The following is an 18,277-nucleotide window of genomic DNA, read 5'->3' on the forward strand; positions in this document are numbered from 1 at the left end:
GTTCATCTCAAATGAATCAACTAGGTAAAAACGTGCATATCTCCTCAAATAGTTTAAGAGAAATGTTAAAAATTAAATATTTCAATATTTTACCTGTTGTGGACTGTCCTGAATTTCTGAAATATAATTTTTCAATTTTCCTGCTATTTTTTGTTCTGCAGGTGCAATAATTTTTTCATACTGAGACACTGCAGCTTTCCATAAAGGCTAAAAAAATAACAATACAGTTAGACTTTAATATTTTCAAAATTTGCCTTTAAAAAGAACAACACAAATAGGAAATTATGCAGACAAACATATATATACTCCACCTCGGTATATGGATTATATTGCACAGGATTCAAGCCAGAAAAAGGTTCAAATACTCGAGCCAGGCATATGATTTTCTCATCACTGGCAGGTGAAAAATAGAGAAGTTTCTCATGAATTGTTCTAACAGCCAAGACCTAAAACATAAAATATTAAAACAATAAATTTACTCATATCAATAAATCTACACAAAAATAAATAAATCTACACAAATAATCCAAAAGCTAAAGTTACTGGGCAAGAGTATTTTTAACCTCGGTTTCTTGAAATCAAAAATAAAACTGAAACTATAAACTTGATAATTACTATTCATCAATACTCAATCAGATCAGTCGCTCAGTCATGTCCGACTCTTTGCGACCCCATGAATAGCAGCACGCCAGGCCTCCCTGTCCATCACCAACTCCCGGAGTTCACTCAGACTCACGTCCATCGAGTCAGTGATGCCATCCAGCCATCTCATCCTCTGTCGTCCCCTTCTCCTCCTGCCCCCAATCCCTCCCAGCACCAGTCTTTTCCAGTGAGTCAACTCTTCGCATGAGGTGGCCAAAGTACTGGAGTTTCAGCTTTAGCATCATTGCTTCCAAAGAAATCCCAGGGCTGATCTCCTTCAGAATGGACTGGTTGGATCTCCTTGCAGTCCACGGGACTCTCAAGAGTCTTCTCCAACACCACAGTTCAAAAGCATCAATTCTTCGGCGCTCAGCCTTCTTCACAGTCCAACTCTCACATCCATACATGACCACAGGAAAAACCATAGCCTTGACTAGACAAACCTTTGTTGGCAAAGTAATGTCTCTGCTTTTGAATATGCTATCTAGGTTGGTCATAACTTTCCTTCCAAGGAGTAAGAGTCTTTTAATTTCATGGCTGCAGTCACCATCTGCAGTGATTTTGGAGCCCAAAAAAATAAAGTCTGACACTGTTTTCCACTGTTTCCCCATCTATTTCCCATGAAGTGGTGGGACCAGATGCCATGATCTTCGTTTTCTGAATGTTGAGCTTTAAGCCAACTTTTTCACTCTCCTCTTTCACCTTCATCAAGAGGCTTTTGAGTTCCTCTTCACTTTCTGCCTTAAGGGTGGTGTCATCTGCATATCTGAGGTTATTGATATTTCCCCCGGCAATCTTGATTCCAGCTTGTGCTTCTTCCAGTCCAGCGTTTCTCATGATGTACTCTGCACAGAAGTTAAATAAGCAGGGTGACAATATACAGGCTTGACGTACTCCTTTTCCTATTTGGAACCAATCTGTTGTTCCATGTCCAGTTCTAACTGTTGCTTCCTGACCTGCATACAAATTTCTCAAGAGGCAGTCAGGTAGTCTGGTATTCCCATCTCTTTCAGAATTTTCCACAGTTTATTGTGATCCACGTAGTCAAAGGCCTTGGCATAGTCAAAGTGATGCTCAAAAACACACTGTACTATCAATCAGTGTGCTCAAATCTAGTGAATACATATAAAAGCTAAATATTTTTAAACTGATTTTAATGCTTATTTTAAGTAAAGTTTTAGTCTCTCCTCCTTACTATAGCAAACCTTCTGATTTTCATTAGTCTGCATTAAATTTGCTCTTCTAATAATGAAACAATATGCTAACAACAGAGAAGGCAATGGCACCCCATTCCAGTACTCTTGCCTGGAAAATCCCATGGATGGAGGAGCCTGGAAGGCTGCAGTCCATGGGGTCGCTAAGGGTCGAACATGACTAAGCGACTTCACTTTCACTTTTCACTTTCATGCATTGGAGAAGGAAATGGCAACCCATTCCAGTGTTCTTGCCTGGAGAATCCCAGGGATGGCAGGGCCTGGTGGGCTGCCGTCTATGGGGTCACACAGAGTCGGACACGACTGAAGCGACTTAGCAACAGCAATAGCAATGCTAACAACTCCATTATGTATAATTTACAAACAGTTGGAAAACATTTCATTTTGTATTTAAATTTTCTACCAACCATCAAAAGGAATTAAAAGGCTAAGTAAAAATGCTATAATCTTTCATTTGTGTTGAAAATATCAGCACAAATTCACGATTTATTTTTCTCTTGATAAAAACAAAAATACTGATTTAACAATGCTGTCTACTGAGAAAGCCTAAAAGCATTGATAGTTAAATGTTTACTACTTCATCAACCAGATTGTTGTCACTAAACTCTATTTTCCTCTAACAAGACCTTTGGGGAAATGACTAATTCCGTATACAAAATGGAAAATGTAGAATATGGGTCAGTACATTTTGAGAGGTCTGAATGTAAAAAAGTTACCAAAGAAATACTGGCTTCATATCAAAATGACACAGACACAACTTAAAGGGGTATTCTTTGCACAAGGTGGGACAATTTGAGTATAGTAATAATAACTACAATAATAAATACAACACGTTGAAATATAAAAAAATCATAGGTTCATAATGACATTATTTAAAAAATCATTGATTGCCTATGAAACTTATGATACTAACTTACTATGCATTGTTCTAAAAAGTGATAAAAAGAAAAAAGTAATTGTCTATATTGCCATTCCTATACAAACTATATTTCAGGTACCTAAAAAACTGATAAAAAGTTCTTCCATCATCACTAATAAATGCAGAAAGAACAGAATTAAAACACCATCTCACAATCAATCATTAAGAAAAAGTTGGTGAACAGCATTTTAACAGATTAATCAGATTAATCATACATGAACCCACAGATCAAACTTAACTCATGAAAAGCGGGAAAACCAGACACCTCTTGCCTCCTTTAATGTACAAGAACTATATGCTACTGCCTACGAAGCAACCTGGTTCAAGTAAACTAACATTTAGCAACTAAAAATATTTCTGAGACAATCAGTAAACTTGTACATTGATTACATAAATAATGATATTAAGAAATTATTCTCATTTTGTTGGGTGTGATATTGATATTATGATTACCTTTTAAGAGTAAAAGTACAAGATTTCATGGATTGGCTTTAAAAATAGTTCAGCAAAAAAAAAAAGAAATGGAAGGCAGGGAGGACAAAGATGGAACAAGAGCTGAACAATGCCAGTGGCCACTGAAACTGACATTCATTATACCATGCTACTTTTATGTATGCTTGAAGTTCCTCGTAAGAGGTTAACAACAACAGCAGCAGGAATTCCCTGTCAGTCCAGTGGTTAGGATTCAGCACTTTCACTTCCTGGGCCTGAGTTCAGTCCCTGGTCCAGGAACTAAGATCCTCCCAGCCACACAGCACAGGCAGAAAAAAATGAAATAAACTACCAAAACAACAACAACAAAAAATTCCCAAAGAACAACAGTTCCCTTAAGCACAGAGGGAAAAAGTCAGCTCTGCAATCTTTGCCTGCCTCTTCAAGTTAAGTATATAGTTCTATACTGAAACTCTAATTTACAAAAATTAGGCAGCTATTTCAAATATTACCACTGAATACTCCCTAAAATACTTTATCTGCTTGCAAAATAATTTCAGTGGCCAAGAGAAAGTCTGACAGCTCCCATACACAGACAAGTGGGTTATCTTTTTTATAACAAAGGACAACAAAATAGAAGTTCATGACTTAAAAACTGAACAGCCACACATCAAAGAAAAAGGAAGGATGTGGACACCAGCACTCAGTGCCCACTGGGCACCTGATATTGTGCCACACAGCCACACAAATCATCTCACGTGAACGTGAGCTCTTCTTCTCTCCCAAAAGTTTAAATAATTTCCATCCGACGCATAGTTCTTAATGATTATAAAATGCATTCTCAAACAAGTGAGAACCTACTTCACACTTAAAAACAAAGATCAAAATGAAGATACCTCTTCAAGGCGTTTGCCAAGCTTGTCAAGTGTTTCCGGAAAATATTTTTCATTTTTCCACGGGTGAGGAACATAGCGCTGCCACACCTGACCTGTCAGATGACTACAGGCAGTCACCCACTGTTCACACACTGAAATACCAGCTTTCAGATTTTCCTTCACAAGGTAATAAGGATCTTCCCAGAGGTTCAACGTTCCCAACTTCTTCTGAACAAATCTTCCAAATGAACCACCTAATAAGGTGCAAAACAAACTTTTTAATGAACATATCTTTTAAGCAAGTAACTATGGAATACATGCTTTTTATGAAATTAAAATGATATAAATTAGCAAGTCAACAATCTATGAAATACCACATCCACCTTTAGACAAGCACTGTTAATAACAAATATTTTTTAAAAACACACACGCACACATGTATTTGTATACTGGCATCTTTCATTATATCCTGTATATCTTTGAAGCATAGAAATATACATAGAATTTTTTAAAGGCCTCAGTCAGTCCCACAGTATGGATATGACATTACATAATCAGTTCTCAACTGCTATTTGTTTCTACTCTCATTGTACAAACAATGCTGTAATAAATGTCCTTTTATGTACTTGTCTGGTAGGTCCTTAGGATAATAATGATAAAGGTATATTCTAAGTCAAAAAGTAAATTTTTTTTATTGACAGATAATCCAATATACATTAAACTTTTCAGTTGGTTAAAAATAAAGTCTAAACTAATACATGCATTTTTTACATACATAAAAAAAATCTGTTAATTTGATTATCAAAGAAATTGACACTGTGATTTAAATTAACTATGTACAAACATCTACTTAAATAATCCTATATAATTTGCTCTAAGAGTTACTTTAAGCAACAATTACTCTATTAAGGAGCATTTCAGAGAAGGACTCAAAGGAAGAAATAGAAAATAAAATAAGGCAAGCTTCCAAAATTTCAAAAGTGTATTTCTTTACTAGTACCTATAATATCTAAGAGATGTAACATTCGTGATTCAGGATAATGATCATGTTCTGTTTGTCTCCACACATCATCTACAACATCCCGAGTTGTCTCCACCAAGTCAACCACTTCCAATAAGGACAGACCATCCAAGTTATAAAATTCCTAAAACCAAAATGCATTCATGTTTAAACATAATCGTATTTGCACCTGGGGCAATATAAACAAAACGTTGCCAGAGTTTGTCAATGCTACGATTCTAATATCTGCCATTATTTTCTCCTCTTCTTCTACCAGATTCTATATAACTTCTTTATGCAAATACCCTATCTGATCCTTCACAAACATAAATTTCATAAAAGCCAGAAGAAAAAATAAGATCTGCATAAACCCTATAAATTTATTTTTACCCTTGGCCTAACTTCCTCTAAGTTTGGATTCATTTCTTTTATTTATACAATAGAGTGTTTATTTAACACTATATACATACTATCTTTTTCACTTCATTTATCCTTATTCATTCATTTCCTGGTTTGCACAATGTTACCAATAGTACAAATCTAGTACATGATTTCATTACTGCCACAAAAAAAGTTTTAAACCACTTCAAACACTTCATTCAAATGGCAATAATGAAATAATACTTAGAATGAACAAAAAAATTACTAAATATTTATTTTGAAAAGAACAGATTTTTGTAAAAAAACAAGATGGTCACTTATTTAACCTTTCCATAGATGTATCAAGGAATAATCAATCTAATAAAGTATCAAACTAAGACTTTTTATATTTCAGATTCCTCCAAACTGCTAATTTGAAAAAAGTGAACAATTTTCCAAAAGAACGTATTATCTCCACATGGACAAACCTCTTAATATTGGGCTTCTCATTTTTTTCTATCTGCATAAAAGTAATTATATTTTTGAGAAAAATATCTTCTAGTGATTAGAATTTAACTTTTTCAGAAGTTTGGACTTCTAAGTTGTACTCATTTTAAATACATATCTTAAGTAAACTCTGTTACATCTGAAGAATATATTTTGTCCAAAGCTATCAAATAATGATTTTAAAACAGAGATAAAGTTAATAAAAATTGAATGCTACAGTATTTCTATCAAAACCTGATATATAACTATATATGAATCACATACTCTTGCAATTGTTTCAAATAATTCTTTAAAATAACTGGCTCTTTCTTTGGTAATCTGTTTACTTCCACGATGAGCTTGTTCTATCCAAAACTGGAACTCATCACTTGGTGTAAGAATACCTGAAAAGTGAAAGGGAAAAATAAGAAATATCAACTATTATCATGGTCGCCATTTTGAAATGTAAAGAAATAATGAAATACTATATTTGGTATACCAGGAACTAATATTATTATAATAATATTATCTTAAAGTAATTAAATATAAAAATATTATAATATAATTAATATATTATTGTAAGTCAATTATAACTTCAAAATCTCACAAACAAATAAACTAATATAAAAAGAGATTAGACTGTTGATTACCAGAGGTGGGGAATGAGGAGAGACAGAAGTGGATGAAGCTGCTCAAAAGGTACAAACTACTAGTTATAAGATTAAATAAGTACTAGAGATATAATGTACAATATTATAAATGTAAATAGTGCTGCTTTATGTTATATATGAAAGTTCTAAAGACAATATATCCTAAGGTTTCTTATCATAAGGGAAACTCTGTTTAACTTTGTATCTACAACATAATGGATGTTCACTAAACTTACTGTGACAACCATTTCATGTCACATGCAAGTCAAATTACTATATTATACACCTGAAACTTATATAATGCTACATGTCAATTATCTCAATAAAACTAGGAAAAAGAAGGAAACAATTAAAAATAAAAAGCCAGAAAGTAATTGGTTTCACTTGCTGATTTTGCACATTTCTGTATTATTCACCAAGTACAGAAAATGAATTTTACAATTTCTATGAACAAAAACGAACAACAAAACAACCCCTAAGCAATTAACAAAATGGCAATCAGTACACACTTATCAATAAGTACTTTAAAATGCCTGAATAGATATGAAAACAAAATCCATATATATGTTGCCTCTTGGAGACTTGCTTTGGATCTAAAGTCACACTGAGACTGAAAGGGGATGGGAAAAGGTATTCAAAGTAAATAGAAATCAAGAAAGCAACACTTATGTCAAATTAAAACAATAAAGACTGTCACAAATGATAAAGAAGGACATTACATATTGATTAGTGATCAATTCAAGAAGATATAACACAATATAAATATATATCCAACCAACATAGGAACGTCTAATACATAAAGCAAATATTAACAGACACATAAAGGGAAAACCTGACAATAATAAATTCATAGTAGGGAACTTTAACCTCCCACTTACACCAATGGACATATTATTCAGACAGAAAATGAATAAGGAAACAATGGCCTTAAACAACACATTAGACCAAATAAACTTAAAGATATAGGACATTACACCCACAAGCAGCAAAATATACATTTATTTCAAATATATATAGTACATTCTCTAGGACAAATCCCATGCTAGGCCACAGAAACAAGACTCAGCAAATTTTAAAACCTGAAATCAGATCAAGCATCTTTTCTGACTACAATGCTCCGAGACAAGTTATCAACTAGCAGGGAAAAAATTGCAAAAAAAAAATCACAAACAAGTAGAGGCTAAACAACATGCTACAAACAAACAATGGATCATAGGAAAAAAAAATTTTAATACATGAAGAAAAATGAAAATAAAAACACAACAATCTAAAATCTACATGATGCAGCAAAAGCAGTTCTAAGAGGGAAGTTTATAGTGATACAGCCTATTCCACAAAACAAGAAAAATCTCAAACAACCTAACTTTACACCTAAAGTAACTAGAAAAAAAAGAATAAATAAAACCAAAAGTTAGCAGAAGGAAAGAAGTCATAAAGATCAGAGCACAAATAAATGAAACAGGAACTAAAAAGTAATAGAAAGATCAATGAAACTAAGAGCTGGTTCTTTAAAAAAATAAACATCATTGATAAACTTTGCCACACTCATCAAGAAAAAAGGACAGAGGGCCAAAATCAATAAAATCAGAAACTAAAAAGGAACTGACACCGCAAAAATTTAAAGAGTCATAAGATATTATTAAGAACAATTATACACCAATAAAATGGACAGCCTAGAAGAAAAGGACAAATTCCTAGAAATGTACAATTTCCCAAGACTGAATCAGGAAGAAATAGAAAAATATGAGAACAACTACCAGTCATGAAATTGAATCAGTAAAAAACAACTCCCAAGTACTGCAGTCCAGGACTAGATGGCTTCACACATCACATGGTTTGGTGAAGTCTACCAAATATTGCAGAGAAAAGTTAACACCTATCATGCTCAAATTATTCCAAAAAGCTACAGAGGAAGGCATCCTTCCATACTCATTTTCCAGGGCCAGCATCTCCCTAAAATCAAAACCAGACAAAGAATCACAAAAAAGGAAAATTAAAGGTCAGTATCACAATAAATATGAGTACAAAAATCCTCAACAAAACATGAGCATACCAAACTCAACAATACATTAAAAGGACCATACACCAGTCAAGTGGGATTTATCCTAGAGATGTAGACGATTCAATATCCAAAAATCAATCAGTGAGATACCACATTAACAAACTGAAGAATAAAAATCACAAAGTCACCTCAATAAATACAGAAAAACTTTTGACAAAAGTAAGCATCCATTAATGATTAAAAACTCTCAGCAACAAAATGGGGTATAGAGGGAACATAATCAAGGACATATGTGATAAGCCCACAGCTAACATCATACTCAAGGTGAAAAGCTGAAAGCATCTCCTCTAATATCGGAAACAAGACAAGGATGGCCACTCTCACCCACTTTTATTCAACATAGTATTGGAAGTCCTAGCCACAGCAATCAGACAAGAAAAAGAAATAAAAGGAATGCAAACTGGAAAGGAAGAAGCTCCGCTGTCACTGTTTGCAGATGATACTATACATAGGAAATCCTTACAATGCCACACACACACAAAAAAAGTAGATCTCATCAATGAATCTGGTAAAACTGCAAGATACTGGCAACACCATGGACTGTAGCCTGCTAGACTCCTCCATGGAATTCTCCAGGCAGGAATACTGGAGTCGGTAGCCATTCCCTTCTCCAAGGGATATTCCTGACCCAGAGATCAAACCCAGGTCTCCTACACTGCAGGCAGATTCTTTATAGTCTGGGCCACTAGGGAAACCCAGTAAGGTGGGGAATGAGGGTTAATATTCATAATATACAAAAAATTCATATAACTCTATATCCAAAAATAACATTGCTTTGTTATTAAAATTTTTTTCAAGTAGGCAGAGGATCTGAATAAACATTTTTCCAAAGAAAAGAAACAGATGGTCAACAGGCACATGAAAAATGGAAGGGAAAGTAGAGCAGCCATTATGGAAAACAGCATGGACATTGCTCAAAAAATTAAAACTAGAACTATCATATGATCCAGCAATTACACTTCTGGGCATTTATATGAAAAAAACAAAAACACTAATTAAAAAAGATATATGTTCTCCTATGTTGACTGCACCATTATTTACAACAGCCAAGATACAGAAGCAACCTACATGCCCATAAACAGATGAATAGAAAAAGATGATGTAGTACATATATACAATGGAATATTACTCAGTCATAAAAGAGAACAAAATCTTGCCATTTCTGATAACGTGTATATGCCTAGATGGCATTACGCTAAGTAAGTCAGGCAGTGAAAGACAATACTGAATAATCTCACTTATATGTGGAACCTAAGACACAAAACAAATGAACAACAAAACAAAAGCAGAGTTATAAAGAGTTGGCACCACCAGCTCATCGCCAGAGTGAGGCACAAGCTATAGGGCCACCATGTGCTTACCAGTGCCCACCCGCCATGCCTGGCTTCAACTACAAGTTCCTGGAGAAACCCAAGCTTTGTAACGGTCCGTTACAAAATAAATGAGTCACTGGTATCAAATGTATACCATTTGATATAGTATAGGGAATATAGGGAATATATTTAAGGGAATATAGTTAAGAAATATGCACTATCTTTCCATGGTAACATATTATAACTACACTCATCATAGTGAATTGAATGAAGGTGGTTAAAAGATACAAATTTCAAAAGATAAATTAGTAGGGATGCAATGTTGTTGTTGTTGCTGTTGTTGTTCAGTCACTCAGTCATGTCTGACTATTTGCAAACCCATGGACTACAGTCCTCAGGATCCTCTGTCCATGAGGTTCTCCTGGCAAGAATACGGAAGTGGGTTGCTATTTCATTCTCCAAGATATGTTCCCAGACCAGGGATAGAACCCATGTCTCCTGCACTGGCACGCAGATTCTATACCAATGAGCCAACAAAGAAGCTATAACATGATAAACATTAAATAGCACTGATATGTTATACATGAAAGAGATAAGATAGCAAGTAAATCCTAAGAGTTCTCATCACAAGAAAAAGATTTTTTCCTATTCCTTTAATTTTATATCCATATGAGGTGATGGATATTCACTAAACCTATGTGATAATCATTGTTTGATGCATTTTAAGTCAAATCGTTATACTATACACCTTAAACTTTTACACTGTTGTATGTCAATCATATCTCAATAAAACTGAAAGAAAAAATAAAAGTTTAAAAATAGTTTTAATTAAATTAAAACAGTTTTCTTTAAAATTTGCATTTAAATTTCCTAATGAAATGGACAATCTCTAGTTGCTTAATCACATGCTGGAAGTAAATTCACTAACCTTTCTGGTTGTATGAGATTCAGAAAGGATTTAGAAAGGATTTATTTTACTATTCAAGCAAAGTATAAAACTACATCTGATATTTTAAACCAATGATTTCTGTATGTCATAAATTTCATCTTAATTGTTCTTGGAAATAATTTATCTATGGCCACAAAATTATAATCAGCTTCGGAAAAAAATACATTTTAAAAAACAGTCACTGGTTTATTATCTTTGCAAATATACAATTAGTATCAATCCTCATTACTCACAGATTCTGGATTTATGAAGAATCTACTCATTAATATTTATATGTATCCGAAGTCACTACTCTCAGAGCACTCATGGTCATTTGCAGACACACAGAGCTGTGAGAAATTTTAGTTGCCCAACACCTATGTTCCCAGCTAAGGTTGCTTGGACTGCAAGGAGATCCAGCCATTCCATTCTGAAGGAGATCAGCCCTGGGATTTCTTTGGAAGGAATGATGCTAAAGTTGAAACTCCAGTACTTTGGCCACCTCATGCAAAGAGTTGACTCATTGGAAAAGACTCTGATGCTGGGAGGGATTGGGGGCAGGAGGAGAAGGGAACGACAGAGGATGAGATGGCTGGATGGCATCACCGACTCAATGGACGTGAGTTGCGTGAACTCCGGGAGTTGGTGATGGACAGGGAGGCCTGGCGTGCTGCGATTCATGGGGTCGCAAAGAGTCGGACACGACTGAGCGAATGAACTGAACTGAACTGAAGCCTGAACAAAGCAACAATGCTTGTCTTTTTCCTATCGTGTTTTTCATAGTTTATGTAGCGTCATAGTTTCACATTTTGTGCTTCTTGTTGGTGGTTTTGCTATTTAAATTGACCCGGAGCGCAGTCAGCAGTGCTGTCTCCCGTCCCCAGCACTAGAGCACTGTGATGCGCCTTAAAGAGAACACGCTTCTGTTAGACGAACTTCATACAGGCATGAGTTACAGTGCTGTTGCCCACGAGCTCAATGATAATTCAGCAACAATATATATTAAATAATGTGTCTAAAAAACACACCTAAAATCAGTTGTATGTTGAGCAGCTGGTGAAAATGTTATGACCAGAGGCTCACAGGGTCCTAGGCACAAATTTTCAGTATTTACTAATTCAGTGTTCACAATGACTTAATAAAACAGAACTACTGAAAACAATGAGAATCAATCATATTATTTCCATAAACTGAACATTAAAAGAGATTACACTTTCCCCTTCTCCAAATCCATACATATATCTATACATTTAAAATCAGCTCAAGCTCAGAGACGAACCAAAGGTGCAAAGAAATATTTGAAAAAGTGTATTAATTAACTATGTACTAATAAGGCAATGGTTTTGACTTTCTTTGATAAAATTATGGCTAAATACCTCGTGTGTCATCTTCCTTAAATTTCAGTTTTGATAAGTTAGTATCTGATCTTCGTAGAACTATACCCAAACCAGCTTCTAGTTCACTCAAAAGGTTCTGAAGTTTGGGATCAAAGTTTCTGCTCCATTCCTGATCCTAAATAAAATCAGACAAGAGCACATGATGATCAATATCTTGCCAAACAGGCTTCCTAAAACCTTGTCAAAAACTAAGTCCAAATATACTTGTTTCACTCAAAGCCTGGCACTACCTCCATCTCTTAAGAGAGGGATAAAAGTCCTTTCAACAGTTAAAACTTTATAAAGGTCATTTACTATCACAATTTAAGAATGGATGTAGATTGCATTTTACATCTTTTCCAATTTCTCTATTTGTCAACAAATTTAATTATTTTTTAATTAAAAAATATTTTAATTTCTAATATTACCAATAAATAAAATAATAAATATTTATATTTGTGTGTATGAAAGCATTTATCCAAAGACTTAGGCTAAAATCAACAATCATACAAGCTACTTTAATTTACTCACCTTTAGTAACATTGGTGCAAATACTTGCCGGACAGCTTGGTAAAGGGAATTAATAGGTGATTCTAACATAGATGAAACAAGAATATTATTATGTAGATTTTGATCAGTAATTACTTCGGGTCGCAGCTTGAAAAACACCAGCACTTTATCTTTTGTGTCAGCAAAATCAATCTAAAGTGATAAACAAATGATTTTTAAGGTTATTTTCATAAAGTTAATATTTGAAAATATTACCCTAAAATGTTGTACCTATAATTTTATCCCTTGGTAAAAGTATACTTTAGAAATAATTATAGTATATTACAATCAGTCTGTCTTTGCTCCGTAAGAAAACCTGGGTTTGAAAATTGTATCCCCACTTATAGGTGATTGTATCATAAAGCTACTTTGATCATTGATAAGTGATTATAAACAAAAGCACTACATAACTATTATTGACATACACTGCTAACTACTCCACTCCAGCCAGATTCATTAATACTACAAATCAAAGCTGTGTGCCCCAGGTACATACTGGTGAATAGTATAATTTTCCACCCTACTCCAGAAACTCTGTAACAAGGATGTGTATTACCCTCTTGCGTGCATAACTAAGTCACTTCAGTCATGTCCAGCTCTTTGGGACTCTATGAACTGCAACCCGCCAGGCTCCTCTATCCATGCAATTCTCCAGGCAAGAACACTGGAGTGGGTTGCCACGCCCTCCTCCAGGGCATCTTCCTGACCCAGGGATCAAACCTGCATCTCTCACATCTCCTGCACTGGCAGGTGGGTTCTTTACCACTAGGGCCACCTGGGAAGCCCAATTACCCTCTTACCCAAAACTAAATTCTACATAAATAGACAACCTAAAAGCCAAAAAAAAAAAAAAAAAAACAGGTTGTCTATCTCCTAAAATCATCTTTACCCGAACCAGTGTTTTTCGTGTAAAGTATCTGAGCATCAAACTTTATTACTAAATTGTCATAAACCTAGATTATTTAAAATTAAAACTGTCTGAGCTAAACTGGAATTCACTAACCCAACCATGCTTAAAATAGGCCACTTCACAGCAATTAGTTCATTAGCTGTAAAGTATACCGCCCAAAAGAAGTTTTTGCATTATACACATATTCACAAAATTGTTCTCATTTCTTTTTCCAGGAAGAGAAGTCTATGCTGTAAAAAAAAAAAAAAAAAAAATTCAAACAAGTTCACTGTTGTGCGTGAAGAAACACGCTAAGGATGAGTGAGCTTTTGTGCTACTTTTAACCTAATCATTGTATCTGTTTAGCCACTAGGAAAGAACTGTCATTTACTTGGCATTACTGCTTTTCTCAAACTCTCATTTTCGCCCATTAGAGTTCTATGCTAGTATGATCATTTTATTCCCTTTACAAGCAAGTGAGAACTGCAGACTGCAGTAAGTAATTTGAAAAATTCATTCCTTAGTAATTAAATAGACCATACACTTGAACTTTTCTACTCCCACCTATGTGAAGAAAGAATATTCACAAAATACATATTTTAATATCATACTTTGAAAACAGTAACTATGTCACTGGCCAAGGTGCTGCGGGGCATCAGGACAATGAGCTTTGCCTTAACCACAGTCAGAGTTACAGCAAAAGGTAAGGCTGCTACAGCTGTTCCTTCCCTGAGTAAAGAATCAGCACTCCTAGCCTAATCTTCCAGTTTCCCTATCATCAGCAACTGCTATTTACTCTTAACTTACTCTAATCTGATAATTACTAAGGTATACATTGGGCTTTCTAGGTGGTGCTAGTGTTAAAGAACCTGATTGCTAATGCAGGAGACATAAGAGATGTGATGGATCCCTGGGTCAGGAAGATCCCCTGGAGAAGGAAATGGCAACCCACTCCAGTATTCTTGCCTGGAGAATCCCATGGACAGAGGAGCCTGGAGGCTACCATCCATAGTGTCAATGGACATGACTGAAGCACTTAGCATGCAAGCAAGGTATAATTTGTTCTTTTTTGAGGTTGCAAAATGTCTCTATCACCTCCTGGGATCCATCAGGGATCAGCAGACTACAACCTTCTGCCTGTTTTGTACAGTTCACAAGCTCAAAATTATTTCTACATTTTTTTAAAAATCAAAAGAATAATATTTCATGATATGAAATTCAAGCATCAGCGTCCATAAATGAAGCTGAATGCAGTCACACTCAGTCATTCACATATTGTCAAGGTTGCTTTCTCACGTCAATGGCCAAGTTGTGACAGAGACCTTACAATCTGCCCAAGCCCAAAATATTTGTTATCTGGTCCATTATAGAAAAAAAATTTGCCAACTTCTATCCTATAGCATAAACCAGATCACATCTCTCTTGCTTAAGACTACCAACAACTTGGTATTTCAACCTAAATGGTGTACAAGGTCCGAAATGCTCAGTCCATATTTTAAACTTCCAGTCTTTGGGTTATTCATTAAACTTCAGCAATGACTGTGTAATTTTTTTTTTCCCAGCCCCCTGAAACCAAGATGAGATCCAGCTCAAGTTGTGTCTGAATCTTTGCAACCCCATGGACTATAGCCCTCCAGGCTCCTCTGTCCATGGGGATTCTCCGGGCAAGGATACTAGGTGGGTTGCCATGCCCTCCTCCAGGGGATCTTCTCAATCCAGGGACTGAACCCAGGTCTCCAGCATTGGGGGCAGATTCTTTATCTTCTGAGCCACCAGGGAAGCCCCTCCCTAAATCTGCCTACAACTAACTCACCATTCAAATCTCATTTCAAAGGGCTCCAACCCAAACAGGCATTCCCTCCTTCCCTATTTTAATGCAGTTCCTCACCCCGCCCCAATCACTACTTTAACATGACTCTATTTTTACTGGCAGCACTTATCAATACCTAAAATTATGTTACATTACATATCTGTGTGGATGAAGTGAAGTGAAGTTAAAGTCACTCAGTCGTGTCCGACTCTTTGCAACCCCATGGACTTGTCCATGGAATTCTCCAGGCCAGAATACTGGAGTGGGTAGCCTTTCCCTCCTCCAGGGGATCTTCCCAACCCAGCGATCGAACCCAGGTCTCTCATATTGCAGGCGGATTCTTTACCAGCTGAGCCACAAGGGAAGTCCCGTCTGTGTGGATGTGTTTAACCAATTTTTGTCCATTCAAATGTTACTCCTTGAAAATAAACTGACATATTCATGGCTTTATCCCTAGTAACCAGGACAATACCAGACCATAGTGGGTGAATTAATATTTGTTAATTTGTTAAATCATGCTGACTGTCAGACATCTAAAGTACAACTTAAGATACAGAAAAACATTTTCAAATATGACTAAGTATCTGTACTGTGATGTATGACTGTATATAAAATACACTGTTGGGCTCTACTAGCTTAAGTATTAAAGTAAAAAAGTTATAGACTCAATTTTCATTACACAACCCAAGATATATTTTTACAAATCCAAACTCCTCATCTTATTTTCCCATTACACTCTATCTAAACTTTCAGATCCTGAAGGAAATCAGTCCTGAATATTCATTGGAAGGACTGATGCTGAAACTCCAATATTTTGGCCACCTCACACGAAGAACTGGCTTATTGGAAAAGACCCTGATGCCGGGAAAGATTGAAGGCAGGAAGAGAAGGGGACGACAGAGGATGAGTTGGTCAGATGGCATCACCGACTGGATGGACATGAGTTTGAGCAGGCTCCAGGAGTTGGTGATAGACAAGCAAGCCTGGTGTGCTGCAGTCCATGGGGTCGCAAATGGTCGGACACGACTGAGTGACTGAACTGAACTGAAACTTTCAGAGGCATTTACAGCACTGTGCTTGATTTTATCATTTGTTGAGTATATGTCATTCTAGGTCATCCAGAGTGAGGCTCCAGAAGGCAGAAGCAGGGGGTCTTATTGTGAATTATATAATACTAACTTATGGGAGCAGGCCTCCTGGTGGCTCAGAGAGTAAAGAATCTGCCTGCAACGCACAGGTTTGATCCCTGGGTTGGGAAGATCCCCTGGAGAAGGGAATGGCAGCCCCTTCCAGTAGTCTTGCCTGGAGAATTCCATGCACAGAGAAGCCTGGTGGACTACAGTTGTCAACTATGATTATCCATGCTTTTTACATCTTTGTAAACTTACTAAACCAAAGAAAGTGCCTTATATATAGTGAGTTCGAAATACAGCGACTGAATAGAATTGAGTCAAATCCAAGACTAAAGATTCATAACAGGGTGAATAATCCAATCATCCTACAAAAATGCATTCAATGTTTGCTGTGTATCAAATACTCTGGTAGACCTAAGGATATGGATGAACACCAGAGAAAGAGGTTTAAAAATATGACTGTGATTTGTTAACTTTCATCCATTTACTGAGCCCCTTTAACATGTAAGGCAATTTTTTCTGTATATTACTCTGAGTGCATGTGTGTTTATCTCCTGTTTGCAGGTGCACCCATTTCTTAAACAATCCTGCCAGTAGAAGCAGCAATGAAATAAATATTAATGTCAATACATCACAGGTTGTACAACAAAAAAGAATTTAGACTATCTTATCATTCCGTAAAAGATTTTAGTTCCTAACTATTCTTTCCCTCGAGTAAATTTAAACTCAGAATATAATATAAAAAAAAAGATACACTAGAATTTGCCCCCAAAGAACTTCAAAAGGGAGAAAGAAAAAAAAAGTTTAAATAAATAAATTTCGTGTTTTTAGTTATAACGTAAATGTAGTATTAAAAAAAAAAAAAAACTAGAAAGACTGTAATTGTTCTCTGCCAGTGAGCGGACTGGGAGCTTCCTTCGGCCAGGAGGGATGCAAGCTTGGAAACCAAGTGAAGCGAGAGGCCCGCGCAGCTCGTCGGGAAGGGACAGCCACGGGCCCTGGAGGAGGACTCAAGCCAGGAGGCTCCCAGGGACCCGGCATCCGTCCTACTGAGCCCGGGACGGAAAGGTAGGCCGGGGCGGGGTGCAGGCAAGCATACCACGTTGGAGAAGGCGATGCCGGAATCGGATCGCTGCACTCTGAGGAGCATCTGGTTCCCGTCGTCCAAAAAGTTGTTGATTTCGGGGCCGTTGCCCAGCAGCGCCTGGTCCCAGGATTCCGACACCAGCCCGAAATAGTTCCGAGTAGTGGCGAAAATGAAGAGCTTCCGCACGTCCCCGGGCACGCCGGCCATGACTCCGGAGAGAAGGACCGGAGAGGGCGGGCGGCAAGAGCGAACGACGGATAAAGCCGGAGGACGAAGGCGAACGGAGGCGCGGACAGCCCCAGCCGCTAGCTCGCCCGCGGCCTGCAGGGCTTCGCGGTTGCCAGGGGCAGTCGCTATGGCGACGGCGCACACGTCCGCGCGTGGCGGCGTTACCTCCTCCGGCACGCGCACGCCAAACTCAAGGGCCGATCGACCACCTCGGCGCTCCTTAGCTGCTCGCCGCCGTCATCGATTGCAGGGGATTCGGGCAAGAGTGGGTCAGGTGGCGAAGCCCGCCTTTAGTGCTTTCTGCTGACTTCTTGAAATGGCAAC

At 36.8% G+C, this 18,277-nt stretch overlaps 1 protein-coding gene across 2 annotated transcripts in view; it reads right to left on the minus strand.

Moving 5' to 3' along the window:
* DYNC2H1 (dynein cytoplasmic 2 heavy chain 1) overlaps nt 1–17,932 on the minus strand; it is a 398,003-nt gene extending 380,071 nt beyond the window's left edge. For both annotated transcript variants that reach the window (XM_061440087.1, XM_061440086.1), the window contains exons 1-8: nt 17,738–17,932; nt 12,789–12,959; nt 12,258–12,393; nt 6,214–6,332; nt 5,083–5,227; nt 4,104–4,336; nt 312–446; nt 94–207 (exon numbers count right to left, since the gene is read on the minus strand). In XM_061440087.1, coding sequence (XP_061296071.1) covers nt 94–207; nt 312–446; nt 4,104–4,336; nt 5,083–5,227; nt 6,214–6,332; nt 12,258–12,393; nt 12,789–12,959; nt 17,738–17,932 — 1,248 coding nt within the window. The remainder of the gene's footprint in view (nt 1–93; nt 208–311; nt 447–4,103; nt 4,337–5,082; nt 5,228–6,213; nt 6,333–12,257; nt 12,394–12,788; nt 12,960–17,737) is intronic.
* Nucleotides 17,933–18,277: the final 345 nt, after the last annotated feature.

Source organism: Bos javanicus, chromosome 15 (assembly GCF_032452875.1).
Source record: "Bos javanicus breed banteng chromosome 15, ARS-OSU_banteng_1.0, whole genome shotgun sequence".
NCBI lineage: Eukaryota > Metazoa > Chordata > Mammalia > Artiodactyla > Bovidae > Bos > Bos javanicus.